Below are 27860 nucleotides of genomic sequence, written 5' to 3'. Positions count from 1 at the left end.
AGTGGTATAATATAGTTTCAATCTTTCTCAATTGAATAAGTTGTCAATATATGCTGTGATGTACAGAGTATTAGTTAAATTTATTAATACGCCAGAAAGTGCAAATATTAATACGTATTCATGCGTATGAGTCTGAAAACATGATTAATGGCGATTTATTATCTGGTAGTATTTTGTCTGTGCAGAGAACCAGACAATATGATAACTCCAAAATATGTAACCCAGGGATCAAAATGATATGTTTTAAAAAACGCCGAGATCACCAGTGAGTGAATTTTATCCAATCAGATCACACGCCGCCGATTTGCTGCTGAGCTGTGACATTCGCTGCGAGGTGTTCCATGGAAGAAGACGACGGAATCTGTCAACTTTCTCTGTCGTGATCACCTGCTGAAATTTAACAATGCCGTCCGAAGAGCAAAGCGAGGCCAGTAAGGCAGCTGATGACGATGGCCAAAAGCTCAAAGAACTGTTTAAAAAGCTAGATGTGAACCAAGACGGTCGCATTGACATAGACGATTTGACTAGTGCATTGGATACGATGAATGTGCCGCAAGTCCCAGATCATGCACAGGTTGGCATATTGACAGTGTCGCTGTGTTGTCAGTCTATGGCAAGGTCATACATAGGTCGGCTGTCATAGGTAGCGTAATTCCATGCATACGGAGCAACACTTGCGTTACGCTTCATTGAAAATTCATTTTAACACAGTGGTCGCAATTCAACTTCTACACCGCCATGCTAGTCCCAGAACGCGTAGCCTGGTCACAAGGTGTATCCTCACAAAATATATTACTCCACAGAATATATGAAACCACAGCTCCAATATATCACATGTATTTCCTAACCCACGTCCACTACTAATCCAGATGCACTGAACCATGAAAGAAAAATTTGCGCATATTAACCAGCCACCTCTACCCAGATATCACTATGTTATAAATCTTAAAGGGTGGGGAATTTCTGGCTTTTCGGGTGTGTTTATTTCATGTTAGTAATGGGCTAGTTTCTAACTCTCTAAAACTTATTGATAAATTTCATGCAAGGCCAGAATTTGTTTAGACATGTTTATAGACCTTTTTCTGTTAATTAGTCATACTCAAAGGTGGAGGCGTTTTGATTGATGAATGAGTATAAATACTTGATCACTTGCTTATGTATAGCTGCACTAACCATATCTTAGTACTATTCCCTATAAACAATTTGTTGACTTGTCGTCACACAGAGTTGTGGACTGTCCTGTTGTGTTTTCCTATATTTTTGGTGCAAGACATTCAGCATAAGCAAACTTGCCATAATTCCATAAAATCACATTTCACTTCTAGAAGCACTTCCCTACAAATTTGGGAAAGATTTCCCCGTAACCCCCGTATGTTTTTTAATCATTATATGCCTAAGAATATACGCCTATGTTGTTTTATAAACAGCCTATACCTAACCCTAAACCTAACCCTCAAACCTAACCTTCAAACCTAACCCTAAACCCTCGAAACAATCCTAATAGATAGAATACATTTCAAGCGGGGGTAAGGGGCGGAACTCTCACCCAAATTTGTGTTCTTACATTTTCAATCATACAACCTTTTAAGTATTGATGGGGTTGGAATTTCCGATAGGGTACAGAATCTGGCTGTTAGTAATATCTGTTTGCATGATCTAAATGATAAGGGCTCATTTTTGAAGTTACATGTCAAAGAAATGCTGATCATGCATTTATCATTAGATCACTTTCCTGAAGCATGTAATGTGTGTTTGCATCAGGGAACTATAAGAAATCAGTGAAACGTCCTGCAGCTCTGTGTGGCAACAAATCAACAATTTCATGCAGCAGAGAGATATGGTTACTACAGCTTTTATATATAAACATATGTCTGCGACATATTAAACCTTACAAACTACAGCTACGATTAGTTGGCATCTGGAAGTGGCTTTTTAAAATTCATTACGTTACGTATCATGTCACAACCAACATAATGTCCTCTCAGATATTTCAATTGAAAATTTTTCATATACCTGTCCTGGGGCAAAAACTGTATGCTTTGGTAATACATGTCAAATGCTGGCTGTGAAAATAAAGGGTCATGTTTTCGAAATACAGGTAGAGAACCAATTTTACTTGTTTGACCTTGACTTCTGGTACTGAGGAACTGTTTTCATGGTTTTGTCAGGAAAACAAGTTTCACTGACAAGGAGGTATCATACTTCCATTTAATACAGTGTTCACGAATGGTGTTTCAAAGTAACAGGACATTGGGTCCTGTAAGTTTCAGATGTCTGTCCCACATGGGCACAATGTGTGAAGCCCATTTCTGGTGTTCCCCACGGGGATGATTATTGCCATTGAAAGATTCTGTCTGACATTGAAAATTCACAGGACCCATATAATAAAATTAAACACACATTACAGATTTAACATTTCTTATAACTGGCATTGAAATTATTAACAAACATACGATTTATAAACAATAAACAAGTGTCACTTGTCACATATAACAACTTCAGTCAAAGTCATTGTAAAATATACAGTCAGACACTGGGACCGGCGTGTTGTACAGTTCTATCGGACTGTTGGCGAATCTGCCGGATTTGTCAGAGGGTCAGGCACTATTCGTGAACACTGTTTAATACATGTATATTATCCTCATTTTTCTATAAGCCGGATGAATAATGACCCAGGCCTTTGTTTCCCTGTACAATGTCTCCTACAATTAACATCAGAGCGTAAAATTTAAGGTGTCAACTTTTGTAAGAAAACATTTTTCACATCGATCCTTGTCATGTCTATGAAAGAACATGAGTGAATTCCAATGTACAAAAAATGTCATATATGGACTTTGACCAAAGTGATATCAACTCACAGCGTTGTTTGGTTCAGTGCTATTTAGATGGACTTTGTCAACCCACTAGTAATGCTCATTAGGTTCACGTATGAAATACATGTGAAACACAATTCCTGAAAACTGTCGGTTTAGAATCAATACATTTGAACATGACAACATAACTCTTGCATGAAATTAAGTTCGCACAACCATAAAGCACCAACCACAAAGCTATCTATGACAGCTGTATAAATAGTGATAGGCCCGCAGCCAGGTAAAATCAGTACATATCCCCCCAGCAGATGTTTTGGACACACTTTCTTAATTTCATCGGTCATTTCATAGTTTTATCTAATTGCCATGATTATCATGGGTATATCACAGTAAAATTACCAGTGAGAATGTATTTGAAGAGTTCAGTATTTTAAAATGTCATTTTGCATCAACATGATTAAGTGGTTTCATTTGTTAAGATTTTGGTCTAACAATATTGAAACTGTAAATGGTAATGATGTTAAATGTGCAGGACGTTACATATTTTGACAGTAACATGATGTTGAAGTGTTTACTTTGTAGGGAGGGTAATTGTTTCATTATCTTCTTTATGAGACAAAACAATGAATCATTAATGATGATTTTGAAATGTTTTCCCATTGCACTGTATGTAGGTTTATCTTGAATTTTCTCGTGCAGCAACTGGTCAGATAAATACGAAATTTATGCATTGTTTAATTCATTCCCTGCCAGTGGTATTTGGCTCAAATTTGTGTTATTCGGTACCTGAAATATTAAAAAAGTGTTACCTTAATATCATCTAGGGGTCCAAGGTTGCATGTTTCATTGTGTTGTTGTATGTAATTTACATGTTGTTTATGAAACAGTCCCTTCTCTTTATACTCTCAACTTTCTTATTCCAATTTCATCATCTGTTCTTCTGTTTTGGTTGAATGGTTTTGGAGACAATTCGTATATTATTTTGTTTCCATTTTTTCAGAAGGAATATGCTCAGGTATATTTGTGACTAGTCAATGCTAACCGGCATAGTTATTTTCGTTGACTAATTCCCTATTATCATGGTGTTCTATGGTTAGACACTAGCCCAGCTTTTGGTATTAGTTAGAGCACTGTGCCTATCCACCTCTGCCTATTTGAATATATAAGATATAGCAGACAATGGTTCTATTAACATAATCTTATCTATATCCCTGTACCTCTTGGTAGAGATGCATATTGGTAGTGATGCACAATTGCAGTGGAAAGTTGCTGCACTTCAGACTCAGAGACCGATTGCACTAGGTGATTTAGTGCTCAAACTGTTCCTATTCTTCAACATAGATTTCCAACAGCTGTAGCACTGAGATCACGTTGTGCAAGTTGGCACTGTTCTGTATATATTGCATGGGTGTATTTATGTATATATATTTAGGTCTTGCATGAATTATATGTATCAACGCTATTTGATTTAATTCAGTCTGTGCCATCTGTTATATTTAAAAAACACATAAATAGATGATTTTGGGGTGGGGGGAGGCTTATGAATTAAATATAAACGGTCAGAAATCTCCCTTGAAAATTGGGCCGGTGGGGTAGCCTAGTGATTGAACATTAAAGCGTTCGCTTCATGCTGAATACCTGCGTTCGATTCCCCACATGGGTACAATGTGTGAAGCCCATTTCTGGTGTCCCCTGCCATGATATTGCTGGAATATTGCTAAAAGCGGTGTAAAACTATACTCACTCACTCTTGAGAACTGTTTGGAGCCATGAATGTGTTTTCTTCGGATTCTTTTGACAACTTGTTGATAGTCAGAAATTGAATGAATGATTGGGAATTAAGCTACAGGGAAGATGAAATGGTAAAGGGCCTGGTATATGTTTGAAAGAAGCAGCATGTGCATGAATGTCAGGGTAGTAGAACACACTGAATTTAGAACTAGCTGTTAACAATTATAGGGGTATGCTGGGGGGTAGCACTGGGGTAAGGCTTAGGCAAATTGGCAAATTTGATTCAAGTTATCTTAACATGAATTATGGTTGTCGCCAAACACATAGTTTACAAATGAATATCAAACTGTGTCTGATTCAAAATATTAAAGTAATATTTACTGATTACCATAATTGCTCGAATTAAACCAATTTCCATACCATTTTTCACATTTGTTTTCGATCTTAAAAGCCAAATTCAGAGTTCTCATATATTGAAATAAGCACTGGAGGCATGCGATTAACCATCATGAAAACTCATCAACAATATGGAAAAATGCACCGACAAAACTGTCTAGTCAGCATCCATCTCAATTAGCACGCACTTCTTGATACTAATCACTGGTAATAGGGTTCTATTAAAACTTGCTGTTAGCTTCTATATATAAACTAGCACTGTCCTCTTGTCCAGTGCACAGTGATAATCTATCATGTGCAGGGTTTCTAAAAATGTTGCCAAGATTCATGCATTTTGAATTCATTTTTGTCATTAAGAATGGTGTGAATTGTTTTTGGTGGTGTTAAGAATAAGATGATGCACAGATGTATTCAGGAATTTCAGGGTAGATATTTCATCGAAATGTAAAGGTAAATAGAATATCCTTTTGGCTAACATGTCTAGTAGATGTAGTTTGTGATATTGTGAAGCCAGATGCCCACGTCAGGTTAGCCTAGCAGCAGCGTATGCAACAGGCTTTGATAAAGTATGAGTTTTTTATATATATAAATTAATATCATGATAAAGGAGAAAATTATTCCTAGTTTGTTTGCAACTCCTATTTAGTCATATATGTCTGCCTGATTTAGATTTAGATGAATTATTTTTGGAAGCCCTGTATAATTTACTCATATTCTGTACTGTGTGGTGTGATTTGAAACCATATCGAATGTGCTGGTCCACTGACACAGGTAGGCTGATTGTCCATCAGGTCGTTGTTGTATAGATATAAGGTTGGATTTACTTCACCTCACGTGAAACTGATTTCAATGTAAATTTTTTTTCCCCTCTCTCCCCTGACATTGCTGCCACCCCATCCCACTCCCTGTAGTGGACCAGCACATATTGATATCTTCTACATGGATCAAGAAGTTGAGGTGATACAGATCTGAACAAGTATCTCATCAATTTTCTCCGTAGACTGATATGTGACAAACATGCCTATCAATATTATAATTATGACTGAGGTAGAATCAGTATATAGACATATTCTGCCATCTGCTGACATTTACCTAGGAAAGGGAAATATGGTACACATTGTAAGAAAAAACATGAATAACATAAACTGTAATGTAAAGTGGAACGTAAAGTGCAACATTTCCCAACCATTTATCATATAAACGATCCTTTGCTTGTGATTGGAAGGTTTACAGATTTTGAGTAGTTATATAACACAAAAGATTTATTTTCAGCGTAACCTTATGATTATGCTCATGAGATTTTAGCTTATCTTCAATGTGAGTTCTCATGATGTGTGGGTCTTCTAGTCTGTTGTACCGACCCTGAAATAAATATACCAAATACAGCTCATGCAGGTCTAGAATGTGGCAAGTCTAGATTACCACTGATTTTTTCTGAAAGTGAAAAAGACCTCAGCTCATGTTTCATGAATATAATTAAGGAACCATATTTTCTGTAAAATGTGTTCATTTGAGAAACCATATGTAAGTCGAAGGGTCTTATCTGTTGTACGTTGTAGGGGAGGTGTAGGGTGTTTCCATAACAGAACATACGTTTCCACTGAAAATTCTTTTTCAAAAACTCTTTTGACATGTTCCATTTTGAAAATTTAAAAATTCTGCGTCATGATAATGATATTGTTACATAATTTCAGAACTTGACCATTGAATATAATGCTGCATAAAACAAATTTATCAAGTATAAACAATATAGTGATGTAAAATATTTGAAGAAAATATATGATGAACACATAATAAAACACTTCATCAAAGGGAAAGGTTACAACATGAGCAAGAGTGTATGCTCAAATTGTTCACAGGAACATCTATTGTTAGTTTGGTTAATGCAAACAAATTCAGATGATACCAGCTTCAGACATGTTTGATGAAAAAGGTATTCTTTAAGATTAACCTCAGTCAGTTCAAGTAACACCATGTTGTAAGTCAGTCAGATGTTGAGTCAAACTTTGATGCGTCAAATTTACGATTGTATCAAAGTGTAAGCATGGTCCCTGCAATTTCCTTCTTCTTCATTCATTACTTTCAGTTGTGTTAAGGTCCCTTTGACACAACAGTGTTAGATAATACACCAAACAGGCAGATACAGGGTGTCAAATGGCTGACATGACAAACACAGTGAGAGAGGTTTCCAAAGTTTTACAGAAAACCATATAATTGTTAATCATCACTAATCAATTGGCTGATTATATATTTTCCTATAGATTACATAGTTTCCAATAGTTTGGTTGTACATTTATTTAATTTTCGTTTTGTTTACAAGTATGGGTCGTAGTAGAGATAGTTTCGAACAAGCACAAGGTTATGATCCATGACTTAACCCAGTGTGTGCTTAAACCCAAAGTTCAAGATGAAATCGTTGAAATTATCATTATGAGAAACAATGTTTTTGTATTTTTATTCAAGCTAGGGATTTTACAGGGGAAGTATGGAAGAAATCTGTCTGTTTACAGCCATTCAACTTTCAAGAATTCACTTTAAAAATACAAGAAAAATGTACTGATACAGAGGCCCAGATAAGCTGCGTATCCGGGTAAATTAGGCATAGAATTACGGATTGAAAAATAATTGTTGCGTACCAATTACGCATTTAAATTGTTAGATACGTAGAGAGTTTAAAACAAATGCGTACGGAATATATTTATAAAAATCGCTTGCTTAATGAAAAAGACATCGATTGCTATCAAGTTGTACTGTTAGTATAGGACAAGTGTTGTACTGTCAGTATAGGATGAGTGATTTTTTATGAAATCATTTCCGTTATATTTAAGTTAGTTTTGATTAGGTATGACATAAGGCAGAACATACCTGCTTAGTAAACTTACTCAATGGCATATACTTAGGTGAGTAAAATTACTGAAATACGCACATATTTGAAAGCAGTGGGTAACAGAAAAAGAAATACCCACTCAACATTCATAATACCCACTCCAAAAAAATACAGTGGGTACAGTACCCACATGAGCTAAATCTTATCTGGAGCTCTGCTGATATCAAAATGTGTCCTCCATACACCCAAGATCTCTTCTGCAGTCACGTGACAAACTTCTTCTTCTTAGGGCTGCAACGATTCAACCAGACCTTTGATTTGATTATTCATGATACATGTAAAAACATCAGATTTCATTTCACTCTCAGACTCAGCTATTTTAGCGTGAAATCCATCATCAACTTGGCGATGTCTACCAACGACAATTCTCATTGGATAATTTCCCCGGCGTCAACCAATCACGTTTCGCCTTATTTCAGTGCTCAAGACTGCTCGAGTTGGAGTCAAAATTACGTTCTGGCTGTATGGAAATAATTTACATAGATATTCAAATATCAAATCGAAATAGTGACAATGGTTATCAAAATGTAACCGGGTTGTGATGGGTATGAATGACGTCCAAACACAGGCTACGGGTGTGAGATTTTATTCGCAGGTAAGAGAGGTAACGACACCCCAGTGTCACCCACACACCCACAATTCTCCTGGGCAGCCGCCTCAATAGTACAGTGACAGTGTTAACCTTAAACAATGAAAATTCTCTGTTCCAATTAATCAAAGATCAGACCAGTCTGTAAATCAGTGTCTTGTCAAGTGCAAGATGGATGAAAAAGTGCACAGTTTAAACCAACCAATGAAAACAAGGTTGGGTAGAACAAAGAGGAGACAATGACTTAAACATGGACTAAGCTAAAACTCCTTTACCTTTATAGACTGCTCCAAAAGCATAGTAAGGAGAAGCTGAAAACTACTGTCCTAACAACATTAAAATACTAGAACATAAAACACCTGAATTAGATAAAACTATTCACAACAAACTATTCAGAACTGGTGTCTGCCACAAAAAATCGAAACTAAGGTTTCAGATTTGATTTTTGATGAATCGAACCAAATCGTTGCAGCCCTATCTCAGTGTTTACAGCCATTCAAGAATTCACTAAAAATAAATACATGAAAAATGTATGGGCATCAGTTCTGCAGTCACTTGACAAACTTCTCCAATGGATAAGATGTATACTGTGTAATCTTACACAGGGCTCCAGATAGGGTCCGTATCGGCGTATGTACGGATATAAAATATGCAAGATATGGTAGGAAATAATTTAGAGAACGTAGCAGATACGCACTGCAGCAATGGTGTACGGTCTTAGAATCATTTACAGACGTATTTTTATCCCCCGTTTTGCAGGGGGTATTAAAATGGACTCCGTCCATCCGTCCGTGCGTCCGTGCACATTTGTCTTTTCTGGAGCATAACTCTAAAACCGTTCAATATGTCTTCACCAAACTTGGCACATCGATAGGTCTGGTGGGGTACTGGTGCCTTTTGGTAGTTTTTGATTTCTGAATAAAATATTTTTTTGCGTTTCCATGGCAACAATGTTGGCTTCAACTGAATTTGGTGGTAGTGCTCCTTTGAACATTGAAACCCTTCAGAACTCTCCTTCCACGTAGCTATATACACGCCAAAACATTTGACATAATCATAACTCGTAGATATATTCTTGAAGAGTATTTAGCCATTGCGAGGGATATTGATGACTTTGTCTTCCTGTTTTTAAAAGTATTGTTTTATTGTTTATTGACCTGTTTACATAAGAGTAGCAATGTTATGGTGCAATAGCATATATGAAACGAAACACAAGAGTACTGATACTCCTGTAATTCCAACTAGTACTCTTAATGTACTCTTGATGTTTTCCAGTACTTCTCTGTTGGAAATATAAGGAGTACGTACTCCTGATGTTGAAAAATTATCTGGAGCCCTGCTTACATTAAAAAATTATCAGTGTTTGAATTAGTTTATTTGGTAAATATGTTTTGTTCACATTCCATCAAGAGTGACCTTTTGTGCACTTGTCCACTAATCAGGTATCAAACGTATTGATCAGTTAATTGGTTGGTATATTCAATAACTGTGACCTCTTCTTTTCTCACTCAGGTATGGATTATAGGATTATACAAAACCTTGGATAGTGCTTCATATTGAATTACGGGATCAATAAGTATGCTGCTTGGTATATCAGTCATGTTCATTCCACCAGCCAGAATTTCTTCAAGACTTGGTTTACAAATCTGCACCCTCTTAAGTCCCAAAACTGAAATTCGAAAAAAGAAATACATGTAGATAATTTGTTGGGTTTTGTTTAGGATGTTTTCTTTGGACCTATACTATAAAAATCCAGGCCATAGTGAGAGACAGCTTGCTATATCATAAACAAATCCATAATGACTAGTGATCACTTAGCATATATATTCCCTTCCTTGTGAGTGTGTAATGCAACACAATCACTGCACATCTTTATTCTTAACATAAACACCAAAATACTTGCTTCGTTAGCCAATAATGTTTCATGCAAATCCACTAAACCACTGGTGCAGTCCTGTTAAGTCATCCCATCGAACCAAAATCGGTATAACAACACTAAAATCTATACAAAAATATATTTTGAGAGACAGCTTTTGTCAAGAATGGTAAAAGGATTTGGTCACTTTCTGTACCAATAAGGGTTCTAAATATCAAATGTTTTGCTGTTCAATAGGGTTGTGTTAATTTATTCACTACATCAAACTTGCTAGTCCGGACGTTGTGTATGGAAATATTCTGTGTATGGTTGACGTTATGCATGGGAAGTTCAAGCTGGAGTCTCTCCAAATTTAAGACTAACCACTTCTTTATTATCCATGTCTTATCTGGATCTTATCATAACCGCCCCTGCTATCCTTGGATCGTTTCACACACTGCACTGTGGGAGACAGTAGTCTTCATCTTTGTTGCCATGGATACTTGCACATTAACATCAAATGCCAACAGGAATCTGTCTCTTTTGTGCTGATGCATATGTAACATGTATGATATGGCTTAACTGTTAAATGTCTGTGATGCTTATGTCTTTCACTTTTGTGCTTTCAAAATTACTTTTATTAAACATGTTAAAGAGTATTCAAGAATGTTTCCCCGAATGTACATGGTTTGACCTTTGTGAAATAATGATAATTTTTAATGATTTTCTTATGAAGGTTGTCTAACATTTATATAACTCATGTTGAGAAGTCTGAACAGTGACTATTTCAGGCCATGAAAGCAGAATTTTTAAAATAAAATTTTAATTTAATATCAGTCATTATGCATAAGGATTAAATGTATTTTATTGACTTATCTGTAATATTTTCGACAATGTTCTGAAGATTGTAAAATCAGGATAAAAGGTTTGGAGAGGCACCCACCAGTTTGTATTCCAGCCTTAAGTCTAATGTCTGAATCTTCAATTGAAATCTACTGAAAATGATTCAGGACACATTTAGATTAGTAGACACTAGTGTTGGGAATTGGATAAAATCTCATAATTGATGATTGGTTCATTACAACCGATCAATCATCGAAAATAATTGGTCAGCATCATTTATCAAATTTTTCTGGTTATGTTTGTTACTGCACAAAAAACAAAGAAAAAACATGTAGTTCTTATGAGTCTTTTTGCAAATTCCACAAAATGCATGTGCAAATTTAACATCTTTAAAGGATGACTAGTATGTTAGGAACATATATTTCTTAGAGTCTTTAAGATAAATTCAATCCTGACTTGGAACGAGCTTGTAATGTTTATGAAATGTAACAGACAAAACCAACCTTGTGAAAAATATTGTTAATGCAAACAAGTGTTTCAGAATTGTTTGTGTTCGATTATGAGAAAACATGATCGATTGCTTGCTCGTTTAGTCATTGCGACCAATCTTCAATTATTTCAATTAATTGGACCACCACTAGTAGACACTGAGACACAGACTTGTATTCTGTCAGAATATGACCTGTTACCATGGTAACCACGAGAAAAACAGCTGGTTCACCTTCATCTTCTCCAGAAAAGAGTGTCCATTAGCTTAGTTTCCACCTTGGCCCCATTTCAAGCATTCTTATTTTGTGCTAAAATATATGAGGACTAGGTGACATACCGATAGTCCAGTCGGAGAATGTTTTACAAAATACATGTAACATGTTCATTGTTCTGAAAACATGGTCACTGTCATGGCAGCAACCATGGCTTGTTGCAGTGGTGATACAAATATTTACTGAGTGGTTTAAAATTTTCAATCAATTTGCCTAAGTACCTTTATATGTTTGAGTGCAAAGTTCACTGTTTTAACTCAGTGACTGAAGGATCATCCCAGTGACTGGAGATGCAGTGCTATTTTTAGACGACCCCCATGCTGAGCTGTGATGTGCAGTGCAGTGCAGCTTGATACCTTGTAGTCTCACTCATCAGTATGCCTCTCTTATAGTAATCAGTTAAAAGCAAAAGGCAGTGGTATTAGGTATCTTTACTGTGCTAACCTGAGATCGGTCAGGGATGAAATCTCATAGTTTATTGTTATCTGATTTACCAGATTGTCTGCATCTTTGTGAAGCCATTCAAAATAGGTTGCATTACCAAGGACACTGTTCGTGTTTTACTCAGGAAAAGTAGGCTTGAAATCCCAAGGTGAAAACTAGTCTTGGCTATAGGCTGGTGGACATGATTGCCTTGGGAAGATGGTCCAAGTTCAGTTTCAGGAACTCCTTAATAAAACTTAAATGAATTGGTTCTTTGCAGTAGATTCACACGGCCAGTTGTTGTCACTTGTTCAGTGTTACCATGCAGTAAGATTGTTTATTGTGTTGTGTCGTCATCACTTTGTACACAATGCTGTGGCACTTGTAGTGACAGGTAGATGTGAAGTAAGACGTGCAGTGTTTCATATCATGTTCAGCTATATTTGTTGTAAATCATGCAATCAACAGTTCAAAGCAAGCAGAAAATATATTGATCTAATGAATCACTTCAATGTAACATGTATACAAAAGTCAGTTCTATTGTGTCTATGATCCATAGTTAAATAATGACTGTTAAAGTAATATTGACACTCAAATAATTCTTTTGCACTGTTTGGCACAGTTGGGTTCTATAACAATGTATTTCTGTATCATGACATGTAACTTCATTTCCTCCTAAAATATTTGTTTCTGTGATCAGCACCAGTATTTGAAATTGATGATAGGCTTGGTACACAGTATATCAGTGCAAGATTTTCAATAAGAAATATATCAAAATTAATAAAGTAAATGTATTCTTCATGTTATTTACATTTTTAAAGCTTGACATTTTTCAGTTAATTTTTTACCTATATCAGTTCAAATATTGTATCAGACTGATCAGAATCTTTGATCATTTACTCAAATCACAAGAGTAACAGTTCGCACAAATGATTCATTACTGAAATTTGATGATCAGCAGCAGCAGCATTGTTGAACATACTGGGAAAAAGAAAGAAAGTGATTTACCATGGTCTATGTGATATTATTCAATTTTATGGCATTGTGTTGCAGTGGAGTCGGTGAGTAGAATGTCTGGAGTAATATGTTGAAGATGATGATGTCACTGTTTAATAATTTTACAATGTTATTACACAAAGTGGTTTATAACTATGATGTCACAATGCTAATACCTCTGTCACAATAGTATTAGACCTTGTTTGACTTGCGCAAAGCTGAGAGTCATCTAGTTGAATTCTTAGGAAAGAAGTACTTTGCTCGATATTATTTTGCTAATGTTTGGTGAGTAATAAATAAAAAAACTAAATGATGTCATGTGTAATACCATATTTATGAAACGAGTGAATGGCTTTCGCTCTTTAGATATCAAACCATTCACTTGTTTCATAACACGGTATTACACGGGACTTAGTTTAGTACTCTCTATGTATACAGGAAGGTACCCTCATTGCAAATGGGTATTCATGTTTCATGAATCTTTGGGAGATCAATCATCTTTATGAGTAATTCTTTAAGATGTGAGAATTACCATATGGCAATATACAGCTATATATTTCTGAGTGCCAAACTTCATATATCCTACTGCAAAGACACATTGGCTTTGCAACAGAACTTAAAAAGTAATGATCGAAATTTGATATTTAAATTTTTTACTCAATTCTTACATAGTAATCATGTTAAAATTCATTCTAAACTACCAGTATTTTAGTTTTTGAGCAGCAAATGAACATCAGTATTTTATAAATTGTTATCCCGGGTAGCAATGTTAAACTATTGATGATGCTATGGAGGATTGGAGGGTTATGATTCGCCACCTGCCTGATTGTATATCAGGTATGGTAAAAGTCATAGGATTGGAGGGTTACGATTCGCCACCTGCCTGATTGTATATCAGGTATGGTAAAAGTCAGACCCCATTGGGATGAGTCAGTGTTCATAAGCAGTGTTTAAGCAGACTGTATAAAATAAGCTTTCAGATACCATTGTTTTTGCTCGGCACCGACAGATATCGCTCATTTTGATAGAGAAAGTTGACATGATGGCCGCAAGCTTGATTGAATAAACAGTTACACATTGATACATGTGTTATTAGTTTGTATTTTCCTTCTAAAATAAATATGTAAAAAAAAAAAAAAATCCTACCTACCTACTCTAAATTTTAAGAGGTGTAATCGGAACCACAACATTTTTTTTATTTGGCCTTACCAGGAATAGAAATTAACCTTAGAAGCAATAGCATACAGCTTGATCTGAAGCCCAGAATGTTTGTAATTCTATCATCAGCCATTAGGATACCTTGCACATTAGTGATACTGCTGGGCTAGTGCAAATTTCTGTCTCTGCTTAAACTACTCCATGCGTGTAAACCATTTCATTACTTCATCTGATCCTTGAAATCAGTTCTGTGGGTTCACATGAGCGATGGTTTTGTAGGTCAAGGTAAAAGCCTGCTTTGTATGAATCAACTGAGTGTCATCAGGGTTTCCTTGTAGTGGTAGTTTTACATGTACAGTACTGCAGTGATGGTATGATAATGTTAACATGGTTACAACACAGTGTTCGAGACAGCATGAACTTTATGGGTGCCAGAACGCCTGTTGCTGTCCTACTGTTACAAACTGAAAATTAATGGGCCCTGGGCTCAAATACAATCCAGCAGCCTTCATGGACCTTGGATCTCCATAAACCTTGAGAACTCACTAGCTTACAGTATGTATGACACAGCAGGGTTTTACGCGACACAGAAATGTCGTCCAGTACGCACAAATGCACAGAATGGACGCAGAAAAAATGCGTATTGTCTCTCAAGGGATGCACAATAACATTCTTTGTAACAGATCCATGACCAGAAGTATAAGGTTCCTTCAACTGAAATTATTACTAAATCTGTGGTTTAGTCCATTAGACCATTTCATTATCTTACAGGATATATTTCCTGTAAAGACCCATGTAATTTGTATTTGGTGGTCGTCTGGACCCCTAGTTTTGTAGGGCAAGGTAAAACACCGGTATAGAGGTAGCAAGTCCTGGACTGAAACTCATTACTTCCTGCTGCAGCAGCTGTAAACATGTTGCAGATGATGACGGGATCCAGTTCAGAGTGTTAAGTCACAATGTCATGCTTTTTCAACAATATTTATATGTTGGGGCATATGCACTCACTTTAGCTTCCTATTGATGCAATAAAAGACTTATTATCCCTTATGACTTGCCCTGAAATCGATAATTGAAACTTTGAGGTGAACAGCTTCCAAACCGATATTCCTTGCCACATATGGAATGTAAACGATTGCTCTGTACCATTGAAAACTGTCGCATGCTGTGTTGTCAATGTTTGCTGAACTGGCCTCAATCACAAGTTGCGTAATGGGATATTCGTAAAGAGCGTTCCAAGGGACATAAGTCTGTGGAGTTCGCTTGAAATAAAGTTTGGTCAGTAGAGGGCCAGGGAGTCTATTTAATGCAACATTGCATTAATTCATTCGAACTTTTTAATTTCATACAGTAATGTTAATACGTAATGTTTTTTAGAATAAATTATATGGTAGCTTTGTTGGAGTCGGATAGTATTAATGAGAGAAATGCAATATTGATGTTTAGAGAAGTGTGGCATGATAGTGTGCCTTCAAGTCGCAGTGAGTGCAATCTGCATTTACTCTTGTCATTCACACCAAAGTGAATTAAGAAACTCATTTATCAAATATCAGGACTTATATGTGATTAACCAGTGATTGAGTGAACTGAAAATGTATTGACAGGGTTCGAAATACCCCATGTATTAGTGTGCCATGGCACGGTAAATATTGAAATGGCATGGTTAAAAATGTTCTCAGTGCCCTTATGGCATGCCTAATTTTTTGAAAACATAACTCACCTTTAGTCATTTAATCCCCGAAACAATTATTTTTTTCCAAATTGGATAATTCCATACACATTTGAATGCTCAGAAACCCATTTCTTTATTTAACAATAAATTTCAAATGATCATCATCATTGTCATTTATTCTCAAAACATGGACACACTTCATGTCTGAAAGGCACACCTAAGATATTTGTCTGGTGCCCTAAGGCACACTTAGAAAAAAAGGTATTTCTATCCCTGATTGATCACTATCAGTACTTGACAGACTTGTGTAGACAACGCTCCTCTGTCCTTGTGAATATGCTATTTCTAACCAACAAATTACGCTACATTCTTTTCCTAGCAAGAGGGATGCAATTAACATTGTCATTGGTAATGTATATGACATGGAGCACAGCCTTAAACCATCAGGGTGCCGTTGTACAAAACAACCTTGGCGCTAAGACTACCTTAAGCCTATATTAAGGTATGGGAGTTACGGTCTCCTTAACGCTAAGATCGCTATGTACAACGGCACCCAGCTCCAAACATTGCTTCTATGTCAGTAAATGGTAGCATTCACTAAAGGTTGCAGAGTAGAGTTCACATGAAGCACACTACCTAATTCATTGTCGCCATACAATAGATCTGCACACTTATATCAAGTTTGCTCGTAAATACCTGTAATTTACTCGTCAGGAAGGCCAATGTACAGGTAAAATTTTACACTTGTTTCAAAATATGAAATGTACCATATTTTCAAGTGTAGCCAGTTTATGGAATTGGTACATGTACAACTGAATGTAACCGCTGCCACATTTATATAACTGCATTTATTACCCTTAAGATAAATTTGTCGAATTCTGATTGGTTAATAGCCAAAGCATACAAAACCATTTTGGCAAATTTGCCAGGGTGTACGAACCGTACACCTCATCAAATCTGTCATGTGACACACTACACGGGTTGTATGAATGACCTTGACCTTGGTTTGGCTGCCGAATGGCTGATAGCTTGGAAATTTAGAGTTGGCGTATACAATTATGAGTATAAACAGAGTAATAAAATTGTTGCCATTAATTTCTTATTTGTTTGTGTCAATAACTACATCCAAAAAATAAAATGTTTCTGTATTTCACTTGTCGTTCAACAAAACCTCAAATTCGATCATTTTTATCATAAACTAAGCTATCATGAGTTATCTCCTTTATGACCGTTTTGCGTCTCATTCTGATGAAGGTTGAATGTTGTTGTTTAAAGATGAGTTAATTTAAAAGATCTTAAGGATAATAAATTCATCACACTAATAGTATTGAGGAGTGATGAAGGAACATGGTTTACAAATGTGAGACACTGGTGATATTATTCCATTAATGTTAGGACTAAGATCCTGTCTACTGCTGCACACGTGTTCCAGTGGTTTGGTTGAAATGAATATTGCATGGACTTGTAAGAAATGTGCATGATCTTTAGTTCCTGGTACATATGTGTCTTTTCCTGATAGTGTTTCATACCCATGATTTATGACATTCAGAATGGAAATAACTACATAGACTTCATCTTTATCTGGTTCCCCGTCGTGATATTGCTGGAATATTGCTAAGAGCAACGTAAAACTGAACTCACTCACTCACTCATCATTATCATGTTTAGTTTTAATATGTTAAAATGTTGTCATTTCCAGAACATTAGTTTCATCTTACAACTGGGCTCGATTTAGTGCTTTGTTACTTGCACTGGTGAAACCCAATATTACAAAGTGCAACCTAGTTATTAGTCCTACTTGCACTAGGTGCAAATTAATGTTTGAGAAATAAATCAACAATAAATCTAACATTATACAAGCAGCATATATCTATGTCAGCTCATTTTTCTTCTAAACTTTGAATAATTCAATAGCATATTTCTTTCTTTACATATTGCAAAAAAAGCAGTGCAAGTGGTATTTTAGACTAATGCTTAGTCTCTGAATATATATAGTTTTGATAGTAACAGGCAAACCTATATAAATTGAAAAGGAGCCCCAGGGAGACCAGAGATTCAGAACCTGAGGAAATCTAGACTTGCTTCGTTTAGGGCTTCAGCATTGCAGAAAGGGCTAGGCAGTAGGGAAAATAATGTGGTTAAGGGGACTGTGAGAGAGACTACTGGAATTTGGCTAGTGCAACTATGTTTTTATCTCAGGTTGCACCTGGTGCAAGGAGGTTAACATCTTTTAAATCGAGCCCTGTACAACTATTGCAATGAATATCAAATGGGAAGCACATGGTGGAGTTTAGTGGATTATCATCAAGGAGCAACCATGTTATAGACTAGTGCAGGGTGGTATTTATGGGCTAGCACTATGAAGATTCACCTCACGTCATAATTTATATCTACTGACATTCACCAGGACACAGAATGCTGATTCAGCATGATTCATCCTAAGCATGTTGATTATCCCTATTGTCATTACAGAAATTGTTCATGAAATATGACAAAGACAAGGATGGAGAAATTGACTTCTCTGAGTTTGTCGACTACGTTCGGGAACATGAACAACATCTCAAACTCTACTTCAAAAAGATTGACACAAATGAAGATGGTGAGATATATGTTTTTTCTGTACAGTCCGTTTGAGTTCATTTGAGACAGATGAATTGCTCACTAACACAAAATCTAATAATTACAACAAAACCAAATTCTGCACAGTCAGTGAAATAGACAGACGAACTCTGACGATTTGTCTCATAATTGTGGACACCTGAATAAAAAAGTTGTTTAACAAACAATCATTATTTTGTTGTCACTTTTCGCCATTTCTTACGAGGGAGGACCACTTGCTGGTAGAATAGTCAGGTGTGAGAGTTGTACGTGTGAAATTGAAATTTCACTGCACTCGCTTGTTGATTACCTGTCGATTTCATGTGACTGTGATTTTGGTTTTATTGTAATTTTTAGATTTTGTGTTAGTGAGCAATTCATTGGTCTCAAATGAAGTCAAACAGACTATAGTCTGTAAATGAGACATACTCATATTGAAATATAGACACTGAAATTGATTTTCCATTGGCGTGTTTTCTAACTTCTCTTGAGCATTTTCAATTGTTTCCTCTGCATATTTTTATCAAGGTCGCTAAGACAGTGCCTTAGGAAGTGAATGTAAAATAAAACCCATTTCACCTCACTTCGAGAATGTCAGAATCAAGTATTAGGGTGTCTTTTAACAGAAAAGACACATGGAAAACAAGATAAATCATATAAAGTTTGGGGTTTTTTCACCTCCAACTATATGATATAGTTTTGACTGGGCACAATACACGAAATAGCAGCTCTGTTATGTCCATGGAAAATACGATTTTACTTAACGACTTTACTTGGTCATCCATGGACCCCAAGACCCGCGTTATGGTGAGGGATGACAGTACTATCGTGTGTAATTGATTGTTAACGGGAATTTTTGCTCCCCAGCAAGATGAAGCTGAAGGAGAAAATATTTTTTCACAGTGATAATTTCTTCCTATATTCTTGTGTTATACAGGTACAATTGATACTTCTGAGATTCAGGAATCATTCCGCAAACTTGGTGTTCACATTGACAGAGCTGAAGCCAAGAAACTGCTCATGAGGTATGTTCTGACACTTAACATGAATTCTTGGTGATGTGAATCACTTGATCGTCTCGCCCGAATTAATTTATGTGCATCATATAGCTGGTATATTTCTGAGTGCAGTGTTAAACATCAGCAAAAATCTGTATTGAACTACCATAACTGACTTTCCATATGTTCTGCCAGAATGGACAAAGATGGAACTCTGAAAATTGACTGGAATGAATGGCGGGAGTTCCTGCTGCTGACGCCTGGCCAGAGTCTCAAAGACATCCTGCACTACTGGAGGCATTCATCGGTGGGTGCACACTCTAGCGGCAATGTTCAGGGCAGACTTGTTGCAATAGAGCTTTAGTTATTAGTTTCACTATGAATATGGCTGCACAAGCTACCCGTCATCTGAGGTGAAATAATTTGCTGTGCTGAGTTATCTCCCTTGGGTGCATCAGAAACTTTTATATGACACCATTTGGTCATTAAACTAAAGAAGATATTGCATCATTGGTCCAGCAGTGTGGGGGGTGTGTGTGTGGGTGTTTTTAACACACACACACCTTTTGAAAATAACTAAAGACCACATTGAAGTAATGTTTTGCAATGGCAGAGCCAAGGTTGGGTTCAGGGGTTCGAACACCCTGACAGACCCTACCCCACACACACACACACACACCCCTTTGAAAATTTCTGTATCCGCCTATGTCCAGTAATGAATGACCAACGATCCAACTTTAGTAGTTATGAGTGTTATTCTACTTAAAAGTACTCTTAATGAATCTCTCCAGTATAAATAATGCTTAAAATCCCTGTTAGTAATAAGTTATTAATGATGAAAAATAACGTCAGCTGTATGACTTGGTGAGAATGAGCTTGGTGCCTGATGACTTCACGGAGTAGGAACTGCAACAGGGATTTGGTGGCGCCAAGTGGCAGGAGGGCTGCAGGAGCTTGTCAAAAAACTGCTCCACTAGATAGGTTGAAGATTCTACTACAGGTGAGTAGGCCCAGATAAGCTGCCTATCCGGGTAATGTCAATGAGTGAGTTATTAATATGATGAAAATAACGTCACGCTGTATGACTGCAGATTATTGACATTGGTGAGAACAGCTTGGTGCCTGATGACTTCACGGAGAAGGAACTGCAGACAGGGATGTGGTGGCGCCACCTAGTGGCAGGAGGGGCTGCAGGAGCAGTGTCAAGGACAGCAACTGCTCCACTAGATAGGTTGAAGATTCTACTACAGGTGAGGCTATTGGTTTTTGTTGGTGGACCAGTTCAGTGACACTGCCTTCATTTTTTTCTGTTTATGGGTTTGACAGAAAAGATAAGAAAGCCACACTCACAATATATAAACAATAATATTTCTATTTGCTTAACTGCTTCATCTAGTTTAGTTTGTTTCTTTTATCATATCTGATAAAAAATATTTTGCTTGTATGTTAATAAACATCCATCCCATTGTAGCAGATTCAAAATTTGTACTCACCCAGTTAACTGACAGATACCATCAACTTTATGCCACACAAAACATAAAATATTGACTGAGACAAATGTATTTTTATTGTTTGTTTTGACCTAACCATGCTTCCCCCAAACTGATTATGGATCTGTTTTCCCACAATATCACAAATGTCATAATTTTATCACAAATCATATTTTGTCTTGGCTCATTCTTATTGGAAGGCGTATCATTAGAAAAGGGAAGTAACTCCTCTACTTTAGAGAGAAGGTGGAATCTGGGATTCTGGGTTAGAATTGATTCCCAGCAACATTTGCTAGTTATAAGAGCCAATGTATTTCAGACTTGGTGATATGGTTGATGCTTGAGCGTGGATAGTTCTTCCAATGTCAATCACTGAATTGTCTGGTCCAGATTTGATTATGTACAGAAAACGATCACATTGCTGGAACAGTCCCTAGTGATACATTAAACAACAATGGCTGGGGTTTTCTTGTACACTCCGACACCCTCCTTCTTGATTCCACCCCACGCCTCCCTCACAGGTATTGGGGGTGGGGGTGGGGTTTGGTGTGTGTGAGTGTGCGTGTGTGTGTGACCATTCAGTCTTGGACTTTGGTCGGTGCAGGAAGTCAGCCTCCACATCAATGTGCTAGAATTGAGTTGAGAGCAGTTCGAGAACTTTGTGGAGTTTGTTCGTGGCCGTGTGGTACGTCTAGAAATGGACAACCAGATGGCTATGACTTACATCCTGAAGCAAGGCGGCACAGTGTCTCTGTCGCTCTTTCAGGAGGCGTGGCAGTTTCTACTATGGTGCAACCAGTTCAACCAGGTGATGCCTGTTTATCTCCCGGGGCTAGACAACGTCCATGCAGATACTCTTTCACGGCGTATACTAGCCCCACACGAGTGGATGCTCGATCGGGGGATATTCGGGGTTATCTCCCAGTTGTTTGGGTCGTTCTAGGTGGATATGTTTGCCTCTGGGGTGATGAATCAGATACCAGTGTTTTGCTCTCCGGTATCCGGATCCGAGGGCATTAGCTAACGACGCCTTTCAGCTCGATTGGACAGAAGTCCTTTCGCACCTAGCCGCACAACCAGCTCGACTTCAATATGGGTATTTTTACCAAGACACAAAGTTCTGTGATGCACCAAGTGTTGGTTGATGTGTCATGTCTATCACAGCAATATGTTTGATGATCTCCAGGTTCACGGGTCTCGGAAAAACATCAGTATAAAGTCTGGCTTCCAACACATGTTGAAGGAAGGGGGATACATGTCTATGTGGAGGGGCAACGGCATCAACGTCATCAAGATAGCACCTGAATCAGCGCTCAAGTTCATGGCATATGAACAAGTAAGTCACAAATTACTCAGTGTCGGGCCGGTGGGGTACCCCAATGGTTAAAGCGTTCGCTTATCATGCCGAAGACCCGGGTTCGATTCCCCACATGGGTACAATGTGTGAAGCCCATTTCTGGTGTCCCCTGCCATGATATTGCTGGAATATTGCTAAAAGCGGCGTAAAACCATGCTCACTCACTCATTTACTCTTCTTGTCACTGCTATCGGTTCCCAATTGCGTAGATCGATGTTCATGCTGTTGATCACTGGATTGTCTGATCCATTATTTACAGACCGCTGCCATATAGCTGGAATATTGCCGAGTGCGGCGTAAATCTAAACTCTCTCACTCTAGCATTTGCAAAAGGTTAAGGACCCAGTGAAACCACATATTCTTATGCAGAAGTGCTTTACATTTCATAAGATGTATATTGTGGAATTTGCAATTGGAATTTAATGTCAGTGTTATTAAGGATTGAAACAACATTTTAAAATACAAACATACTGTGATGCTGCAATGGCAGGTGCTGTTGATTGTTTATTTCTTACCTGTTTACCTTTCATTTGTTTTGACAACAAACTAAATTGAAGGTAAACAAGCAATGAAAATGCAGCCAACTCTACGGTTGAAAGATGTTTTGATACTCCGTGACTTTGTTGTGATTTCCAGATCAAGACTTGGATCAAAGGGGATTCAAACCGTGATATATATATGATCGAGAGACTGCTGTCTGGATCTGCTGCTGGGGCTATCTCTCAAACCATCATCTACCCCATGGAGGTGAGACGACACACTTGTTTTACATGTCTTCCTGTGTCTGTCTAGCACAATGGTAATAGCATTTTCTCGTCACAACCAAGATGGTATCATTGCAGAGAATCAGTGTGTGAAAAAGTGTGGCTGACCTTTCAAGAGCACTGACTAGGTTTAATATATGACAATATATTTAATATCCCCCAGTGTTTTACATTGGTAGTCAAAGTAACAGAGCTTGCACTTGGCTAAACTACAGAGAGGTACAGTCTGTTTAGGTCAAAGTGTTACCGATGAATCACAATCTAACTCCAAATGATCAAACATCCATTTCAACTCTTGTGTCAAGCCAAAGTTGTGAATAATCCATGTTGGTTCCATTAAACAAATTATTCCACGATCATTTCCCATTACAGGTCCTGAAGACTCGCCTGGCTTTGAGGAAAACTGGACAGTACAGTGGTGTGTTTGACTGTACCATGAAGATCTTCAAACATGAAGGTGCCAAGGCCTTCTACAAGGGCTACATCCCTAACTTACTAGGAATCATACCATATGCTGGAATAGATCTTGCTATTTATGAGGTAAGACTTATGAATGCTGTATCCTTTAATACTTCAGGGATAAACACAGTAGTATCTGTGTGCAGGTTTTAAATCTTGTTGGTACATAGGGTTCACAGATTTATTTTTCCTAGGCTATGGGGTAGCCTAGTGGTTAAAGCATTCGCTGGTCACGCCAAAGACCCGTTTTCGATTCCCCACATGGTTACAATGTGTGAAGCTCATTTCTGGTGTCCCCGCTGTGATATTGCTGGAATACTGCTAAAAGCGGCGTAAAACTGAACTCACCCACTCATTATTTTTCCTAAGTGTGGGTGGGATATAGCCTGGATATAAGGGACATAACTCTATCCTCAAGGATGTCAGTCTCCTACTCATGTATGTTGTCAGTATGCATGAATCAATTTACTCCAAAACACCTTTGCCAGCAGCTTGTTCATAATAAAATATGTCTTTTCTTTTGTAATAACGTTTCTCCCACTAAACAAAATTCATATTTTCATGAATGATCGAGTCAAATTTTGACAAGAAACATAGATGTATGTTATATTTATTATGTATTTTCGTCCTTCTCAATCTCACAGTACGTGGGAGATGGCAGTGTGTTGACTTAAACTGTTTATATCTGCAGACATTGAAGAAGACATACAGTGTAAGGAATAAGGACAAAGACCCAGGCATCTTTGTGCTGCTGGCATGTGGAACTACCAGCAGTACTTGTGGCCAGCTTGCCAGCTACCCCCTGGCCCTGGTCAGGACAAGACTCCAGGCACAGGGTAATCTCAACTAAACATGACTCTGTGGTGTTTTGTGGGTTCTCCACGTTCAATTTTACCCATGAAGATCAAGGTTAGAATTGGTCGTCAGCAACCCACGCTTGTTGTAAAAGGCGACTACCGGGATCGGGTGATCAGGCTCGCTGACTTGATTGACACATGTCATTGTATCCCAGTTGTATAGATCGATGCTCATGCTTGTTGATCACTGGATTGTCTGGTCCAGACTCGATTATTTACAGACTGCCGCCACAGGGATGGAAATAACCCATTGTCCGACGCCCAAGTCCAGTGTTTTTTTTCTGTCGGGCTAGCAAATTTGTTTGCCACGTTGTACCGGTGTCCAGTTGACTTTCCAATGTTAATTATGTTGTTTATTTTTTAAAAATCAACAAGAAAATTGTCCAGTATAGTGGGAAAATTATCAGGGCAAGTGATTTTACATGTGCCACTGTACCAGAGTAAATTAGCAATTTTAAAGTTATTTCCACCCCTGCGCCATATAGCGGGAATATTGCTGAGTGTGGTGTAAACAGGGATGGCAATTTTCCGCTGATCCGCAGATTTCCGCGGATTTTATTTCAAATTGTTAATCATCTAATCAATTGAGAAACCCTCAACCAAATGACAGAATATTAAGTTTTCAGCTGAAAATAGATTTTCCTGTTGCCATCCCTGTGTAAAACTAAACTCACTCACTCACTCAGTTCCAGACAGAATCCAATAATTTGTGTATGACATAACTTTGCCAACAAGAACCTGAATTGTATTGTGGTATGACGAAGTTTTTTTGTATTGTGGTGTGACGAAGTATGTTTGCAAATTCATTGAATTAATCATTTTTTTGTATAACATGCTGAATTAACACCTGACTTGTAGATATTATGGCTGAAATAATGCCAGTATTTTGTTAAATTTGAACCCACTCACTCACGTATTCTATGCAATTCTGTTTCAGCTAAGGCAGATCTGAAGGGCAAGGTGCCAGATAACATGACAGGGTTGTTTAGGACTATTATACGTGAGGACGGCCCTCGTGGCTTGTATCGAGGCATCCTGCCCAACTTCATGAAGGTGGCGCCCGCTGTCAGCATCAGTTACGTAGTGTATGAACAAGTCCGCAAAGCTCTAGGCGTCACCATGACATAGGGAATGACCCAGCATCTGCAACATTACTCCAGGACGTCGTCGGTCTTTCTTTCTGCTCATAGTGTTGGACTTCATGTCCATAGTGTCCGACTCTTTGTATCCATAGGAATTCAAATACACCTCTACGCAACGCGGCACCTCTCTTTCTGCTTGTTACAAGTAGAATATGATGCTCTCCACCCACCAGGTATTCCTATGTCGGCTTGGTCAACCCAGTCAGGGTAAAAGATTTCAGATACGGCTTCAGGGATTCGTTTTTCAAAATGGTGTTTGTGTGTTTGTGTAAGTCTATTTCTGCTGTCTTTCAACTGCAGAGCATAGCGAAACTTCATCATGTGCCTGCATGGTGAATTTGATGTCACTTTTCAGTTGCATCATTCTCCCTGTATAGATATATTGTATTAATTCATTAATTTCGAGACTACTCAAAAGAATTTAAGGACACTGTTCGTTTTCATTCTTTCATGGCATGACAGATTAAATATGGTAAGATGAAAGAATCCTATCTTTTGAGTAGTATGAATTATAACAGTTGTCATATTGGGAGGAATATGTATGCCAGGTGTGTGAAAATGAAAATGCAGGATTTGCGTACAAATATTGCAAGGATTAACAGTGCATGTCTTACAGCTGGGTGTATATTGCTGCTGAGAGGGAGAACTAATGCTCTGGAGTGCTAAACCCTCACATCTGAGGGGCTGATACGTCCTCCACTTGTTATTGTTGACTATATTGTTATGTTTGGAGAAGGAATCCTAATGGTTGGATCTTTACCTACTGTGCACATGATATCTATCTGTGATCTATTTCCTTGAGTGTGATCTCAATCTGTGAGGCGTAAGCTTGTTGTCATCGTAAACAAAACCATTGACAAATGTTATCTCACACTATTGAACGGTGAACGCAATCGTCATGCTCACAAGTCAACTGATTTTCACAGATTTTATAGAGATGACATGGGTTGATCTCATGAAGCATCTAAGTTGGAGTGGGGGTAATGGGGTAGCCTAGTGGTAAAAGCTTTCGCACGTCACACCAAAGACACAGGTTTCGATTACCCACATGGGTACAATGCGTGAAGCCCATTTCTGGTGTCCCCTGCCATGATCTTGCCGGAATATTGCTAAATGCTGCTTAAATGTAAACTCACTCACTCCAAGTTGGAGGAAAATGTCACTTGTCCTCAGTTAACCTGTAACATGTTGACACCATCCTTACTACATTTGTTTGTGATTTCTTTTCTTTTTTTTCCCTTTTGAACAACATCACTTGATATTGTCATGCTGGACACTTAACTAAAGCTGACATTAATATATATGAAAAGATTATGATTCTTCAGTTTGTAAATAATTCTTCCTCCAATAAGAACACCAATTCTCTTTAAAAGAAATAATGATGCAAAAATATTAATGGTTTGGTGAAAACATTACCATATATGAAATGCAGTTGCTGATTTCATCCTAATTCACTGTGTAAATTATCACAAAAGGACCTAAGACTGGTATTGTTTCTATGACAACAAGTTTGTCTTCACATAACTGAATCAGTACCGGTTCAGATGTGTCTTATTTTCCAAAACAAAACTCATGCTGTGAACTAGATTAGGATGTTTGTCATGAATATGTGTAAAACAAGAACAAGTGTTGCTTCCATAAGTGATGTTTTGTGTCATCTGATGTTTAAAAGGATTTACATGAATATTGTTCCATATTTGACACTGTTGTAAAATTGATCGTTAACACCTCAGTCTGCTTCTGTGTGGGTACATTTTCATCCTTAGGTATCCATAGTGATGGTCGCAGTAGACTTATAGCAAAATAAATCATTCATTGTCAACAGATAACAAGTATTCAAGGACTTCATGCACAAATGTCCTCTTTATCACCAGTTAATATTGCCATTACACATTTGGTATAGGTGACTTTGCCATACACGAGTAGCCTGGTCAAGGCTTGATTTAGTGCTTTGTTACTTGCACTGGTGCAACCCAATATTACAAAGTGCAACATAGTTATTAATCTAAATTGCACCAAGTGCAAGTCAATTTTTTAGTGGGTAATCTTCTGAATAAAACATACAATAATT

At 37.5% G+C, this 27860-nt stretch overlaps 1 protein-coding gene across 2 annotated transcripts; it reads left to right on the top strand.

Annotated features, from left to right (window-relative positions):
* Positions 1-317: 317 nt before the first annotated feature.
* LOC124258940 (calcium-binding mitochondrial carrier protein SCaMC-2-like) lies at positions 318-27860 on the top strand. 2 transcript variants are annotated; one of them, XM_046692999.1, is made up of 11 exons: positions 318-574; positions 3814-3828; positions 18597-18723; positions 19660-19747; positions 19916-20027; positions 20812-20970; positions 22397-22546; positions 23204-23314; positions 23704-23871; positions 24482-24626; positions 25585-27860. In XM_046692999.1, exons 1-11 carry the CDS (start codon positions 404-406, stop codon positions 25773-25775), a joined length of 1437 nt encoding a protein of 478 aa, XP_046548955.1. In that variant the 5' UTR covers positions 318-403; the 3' UTR covers positions 25776-27860. The 2 variants fall into 2 exon arrangements, with proteins under 2 accessions (XP_046548955.1, XP_046548956.1); XM_046693000.1 differs by lacking the exon at positions 3814-3828.

This window comes from Haliotis rubra, unplaced genomic scaffold, assembly GCF_003918875.1.
Source record: "Haliotis rubra isolate DU_JTF1 unplaced genomic scaffold, ASM391887v1 Scf703, whole genome shotgun sequence".
NCBI classification, from domain to species: Eukaryota; Metazoa; Mollusca; class Gastropoda; order Lepetellida; family Haliotidae; genus Haliotis; species Haliotis rubra.
Note: the sequence above shows the minus strand (reverse complement) of the source record. Positions and strands in the feature narration are given on the sequence as shown.

What these genes read in the sequence shown, in the direction of transcription:
- LOC124258940 (XM_046692999.1), top strand. Translation starts at nt 404, where the DNA reads ATGCCGTCCGAAGAGCAAAGCGAGGCCAGTAAGGCAGCTGATGACGAT. An exon ending in GGTTGAAGATTCTACTACAG is followed by an intron (nt 20,971 to 22,396) that starts GTGAGGCTATTG and finishes GATGATCTCCAG; the next exon opens with GTTCACGGGTCTCGGAAAAA. An exon ending in CCATCATCTACCCCATGGAG is followed by an intron (nt 23,315 to 23,703) that starts GTGAGACGACAC and finishes TTCCCATTACAG; the next exon opens with GTCCTGAAGACTCGCCTGGC.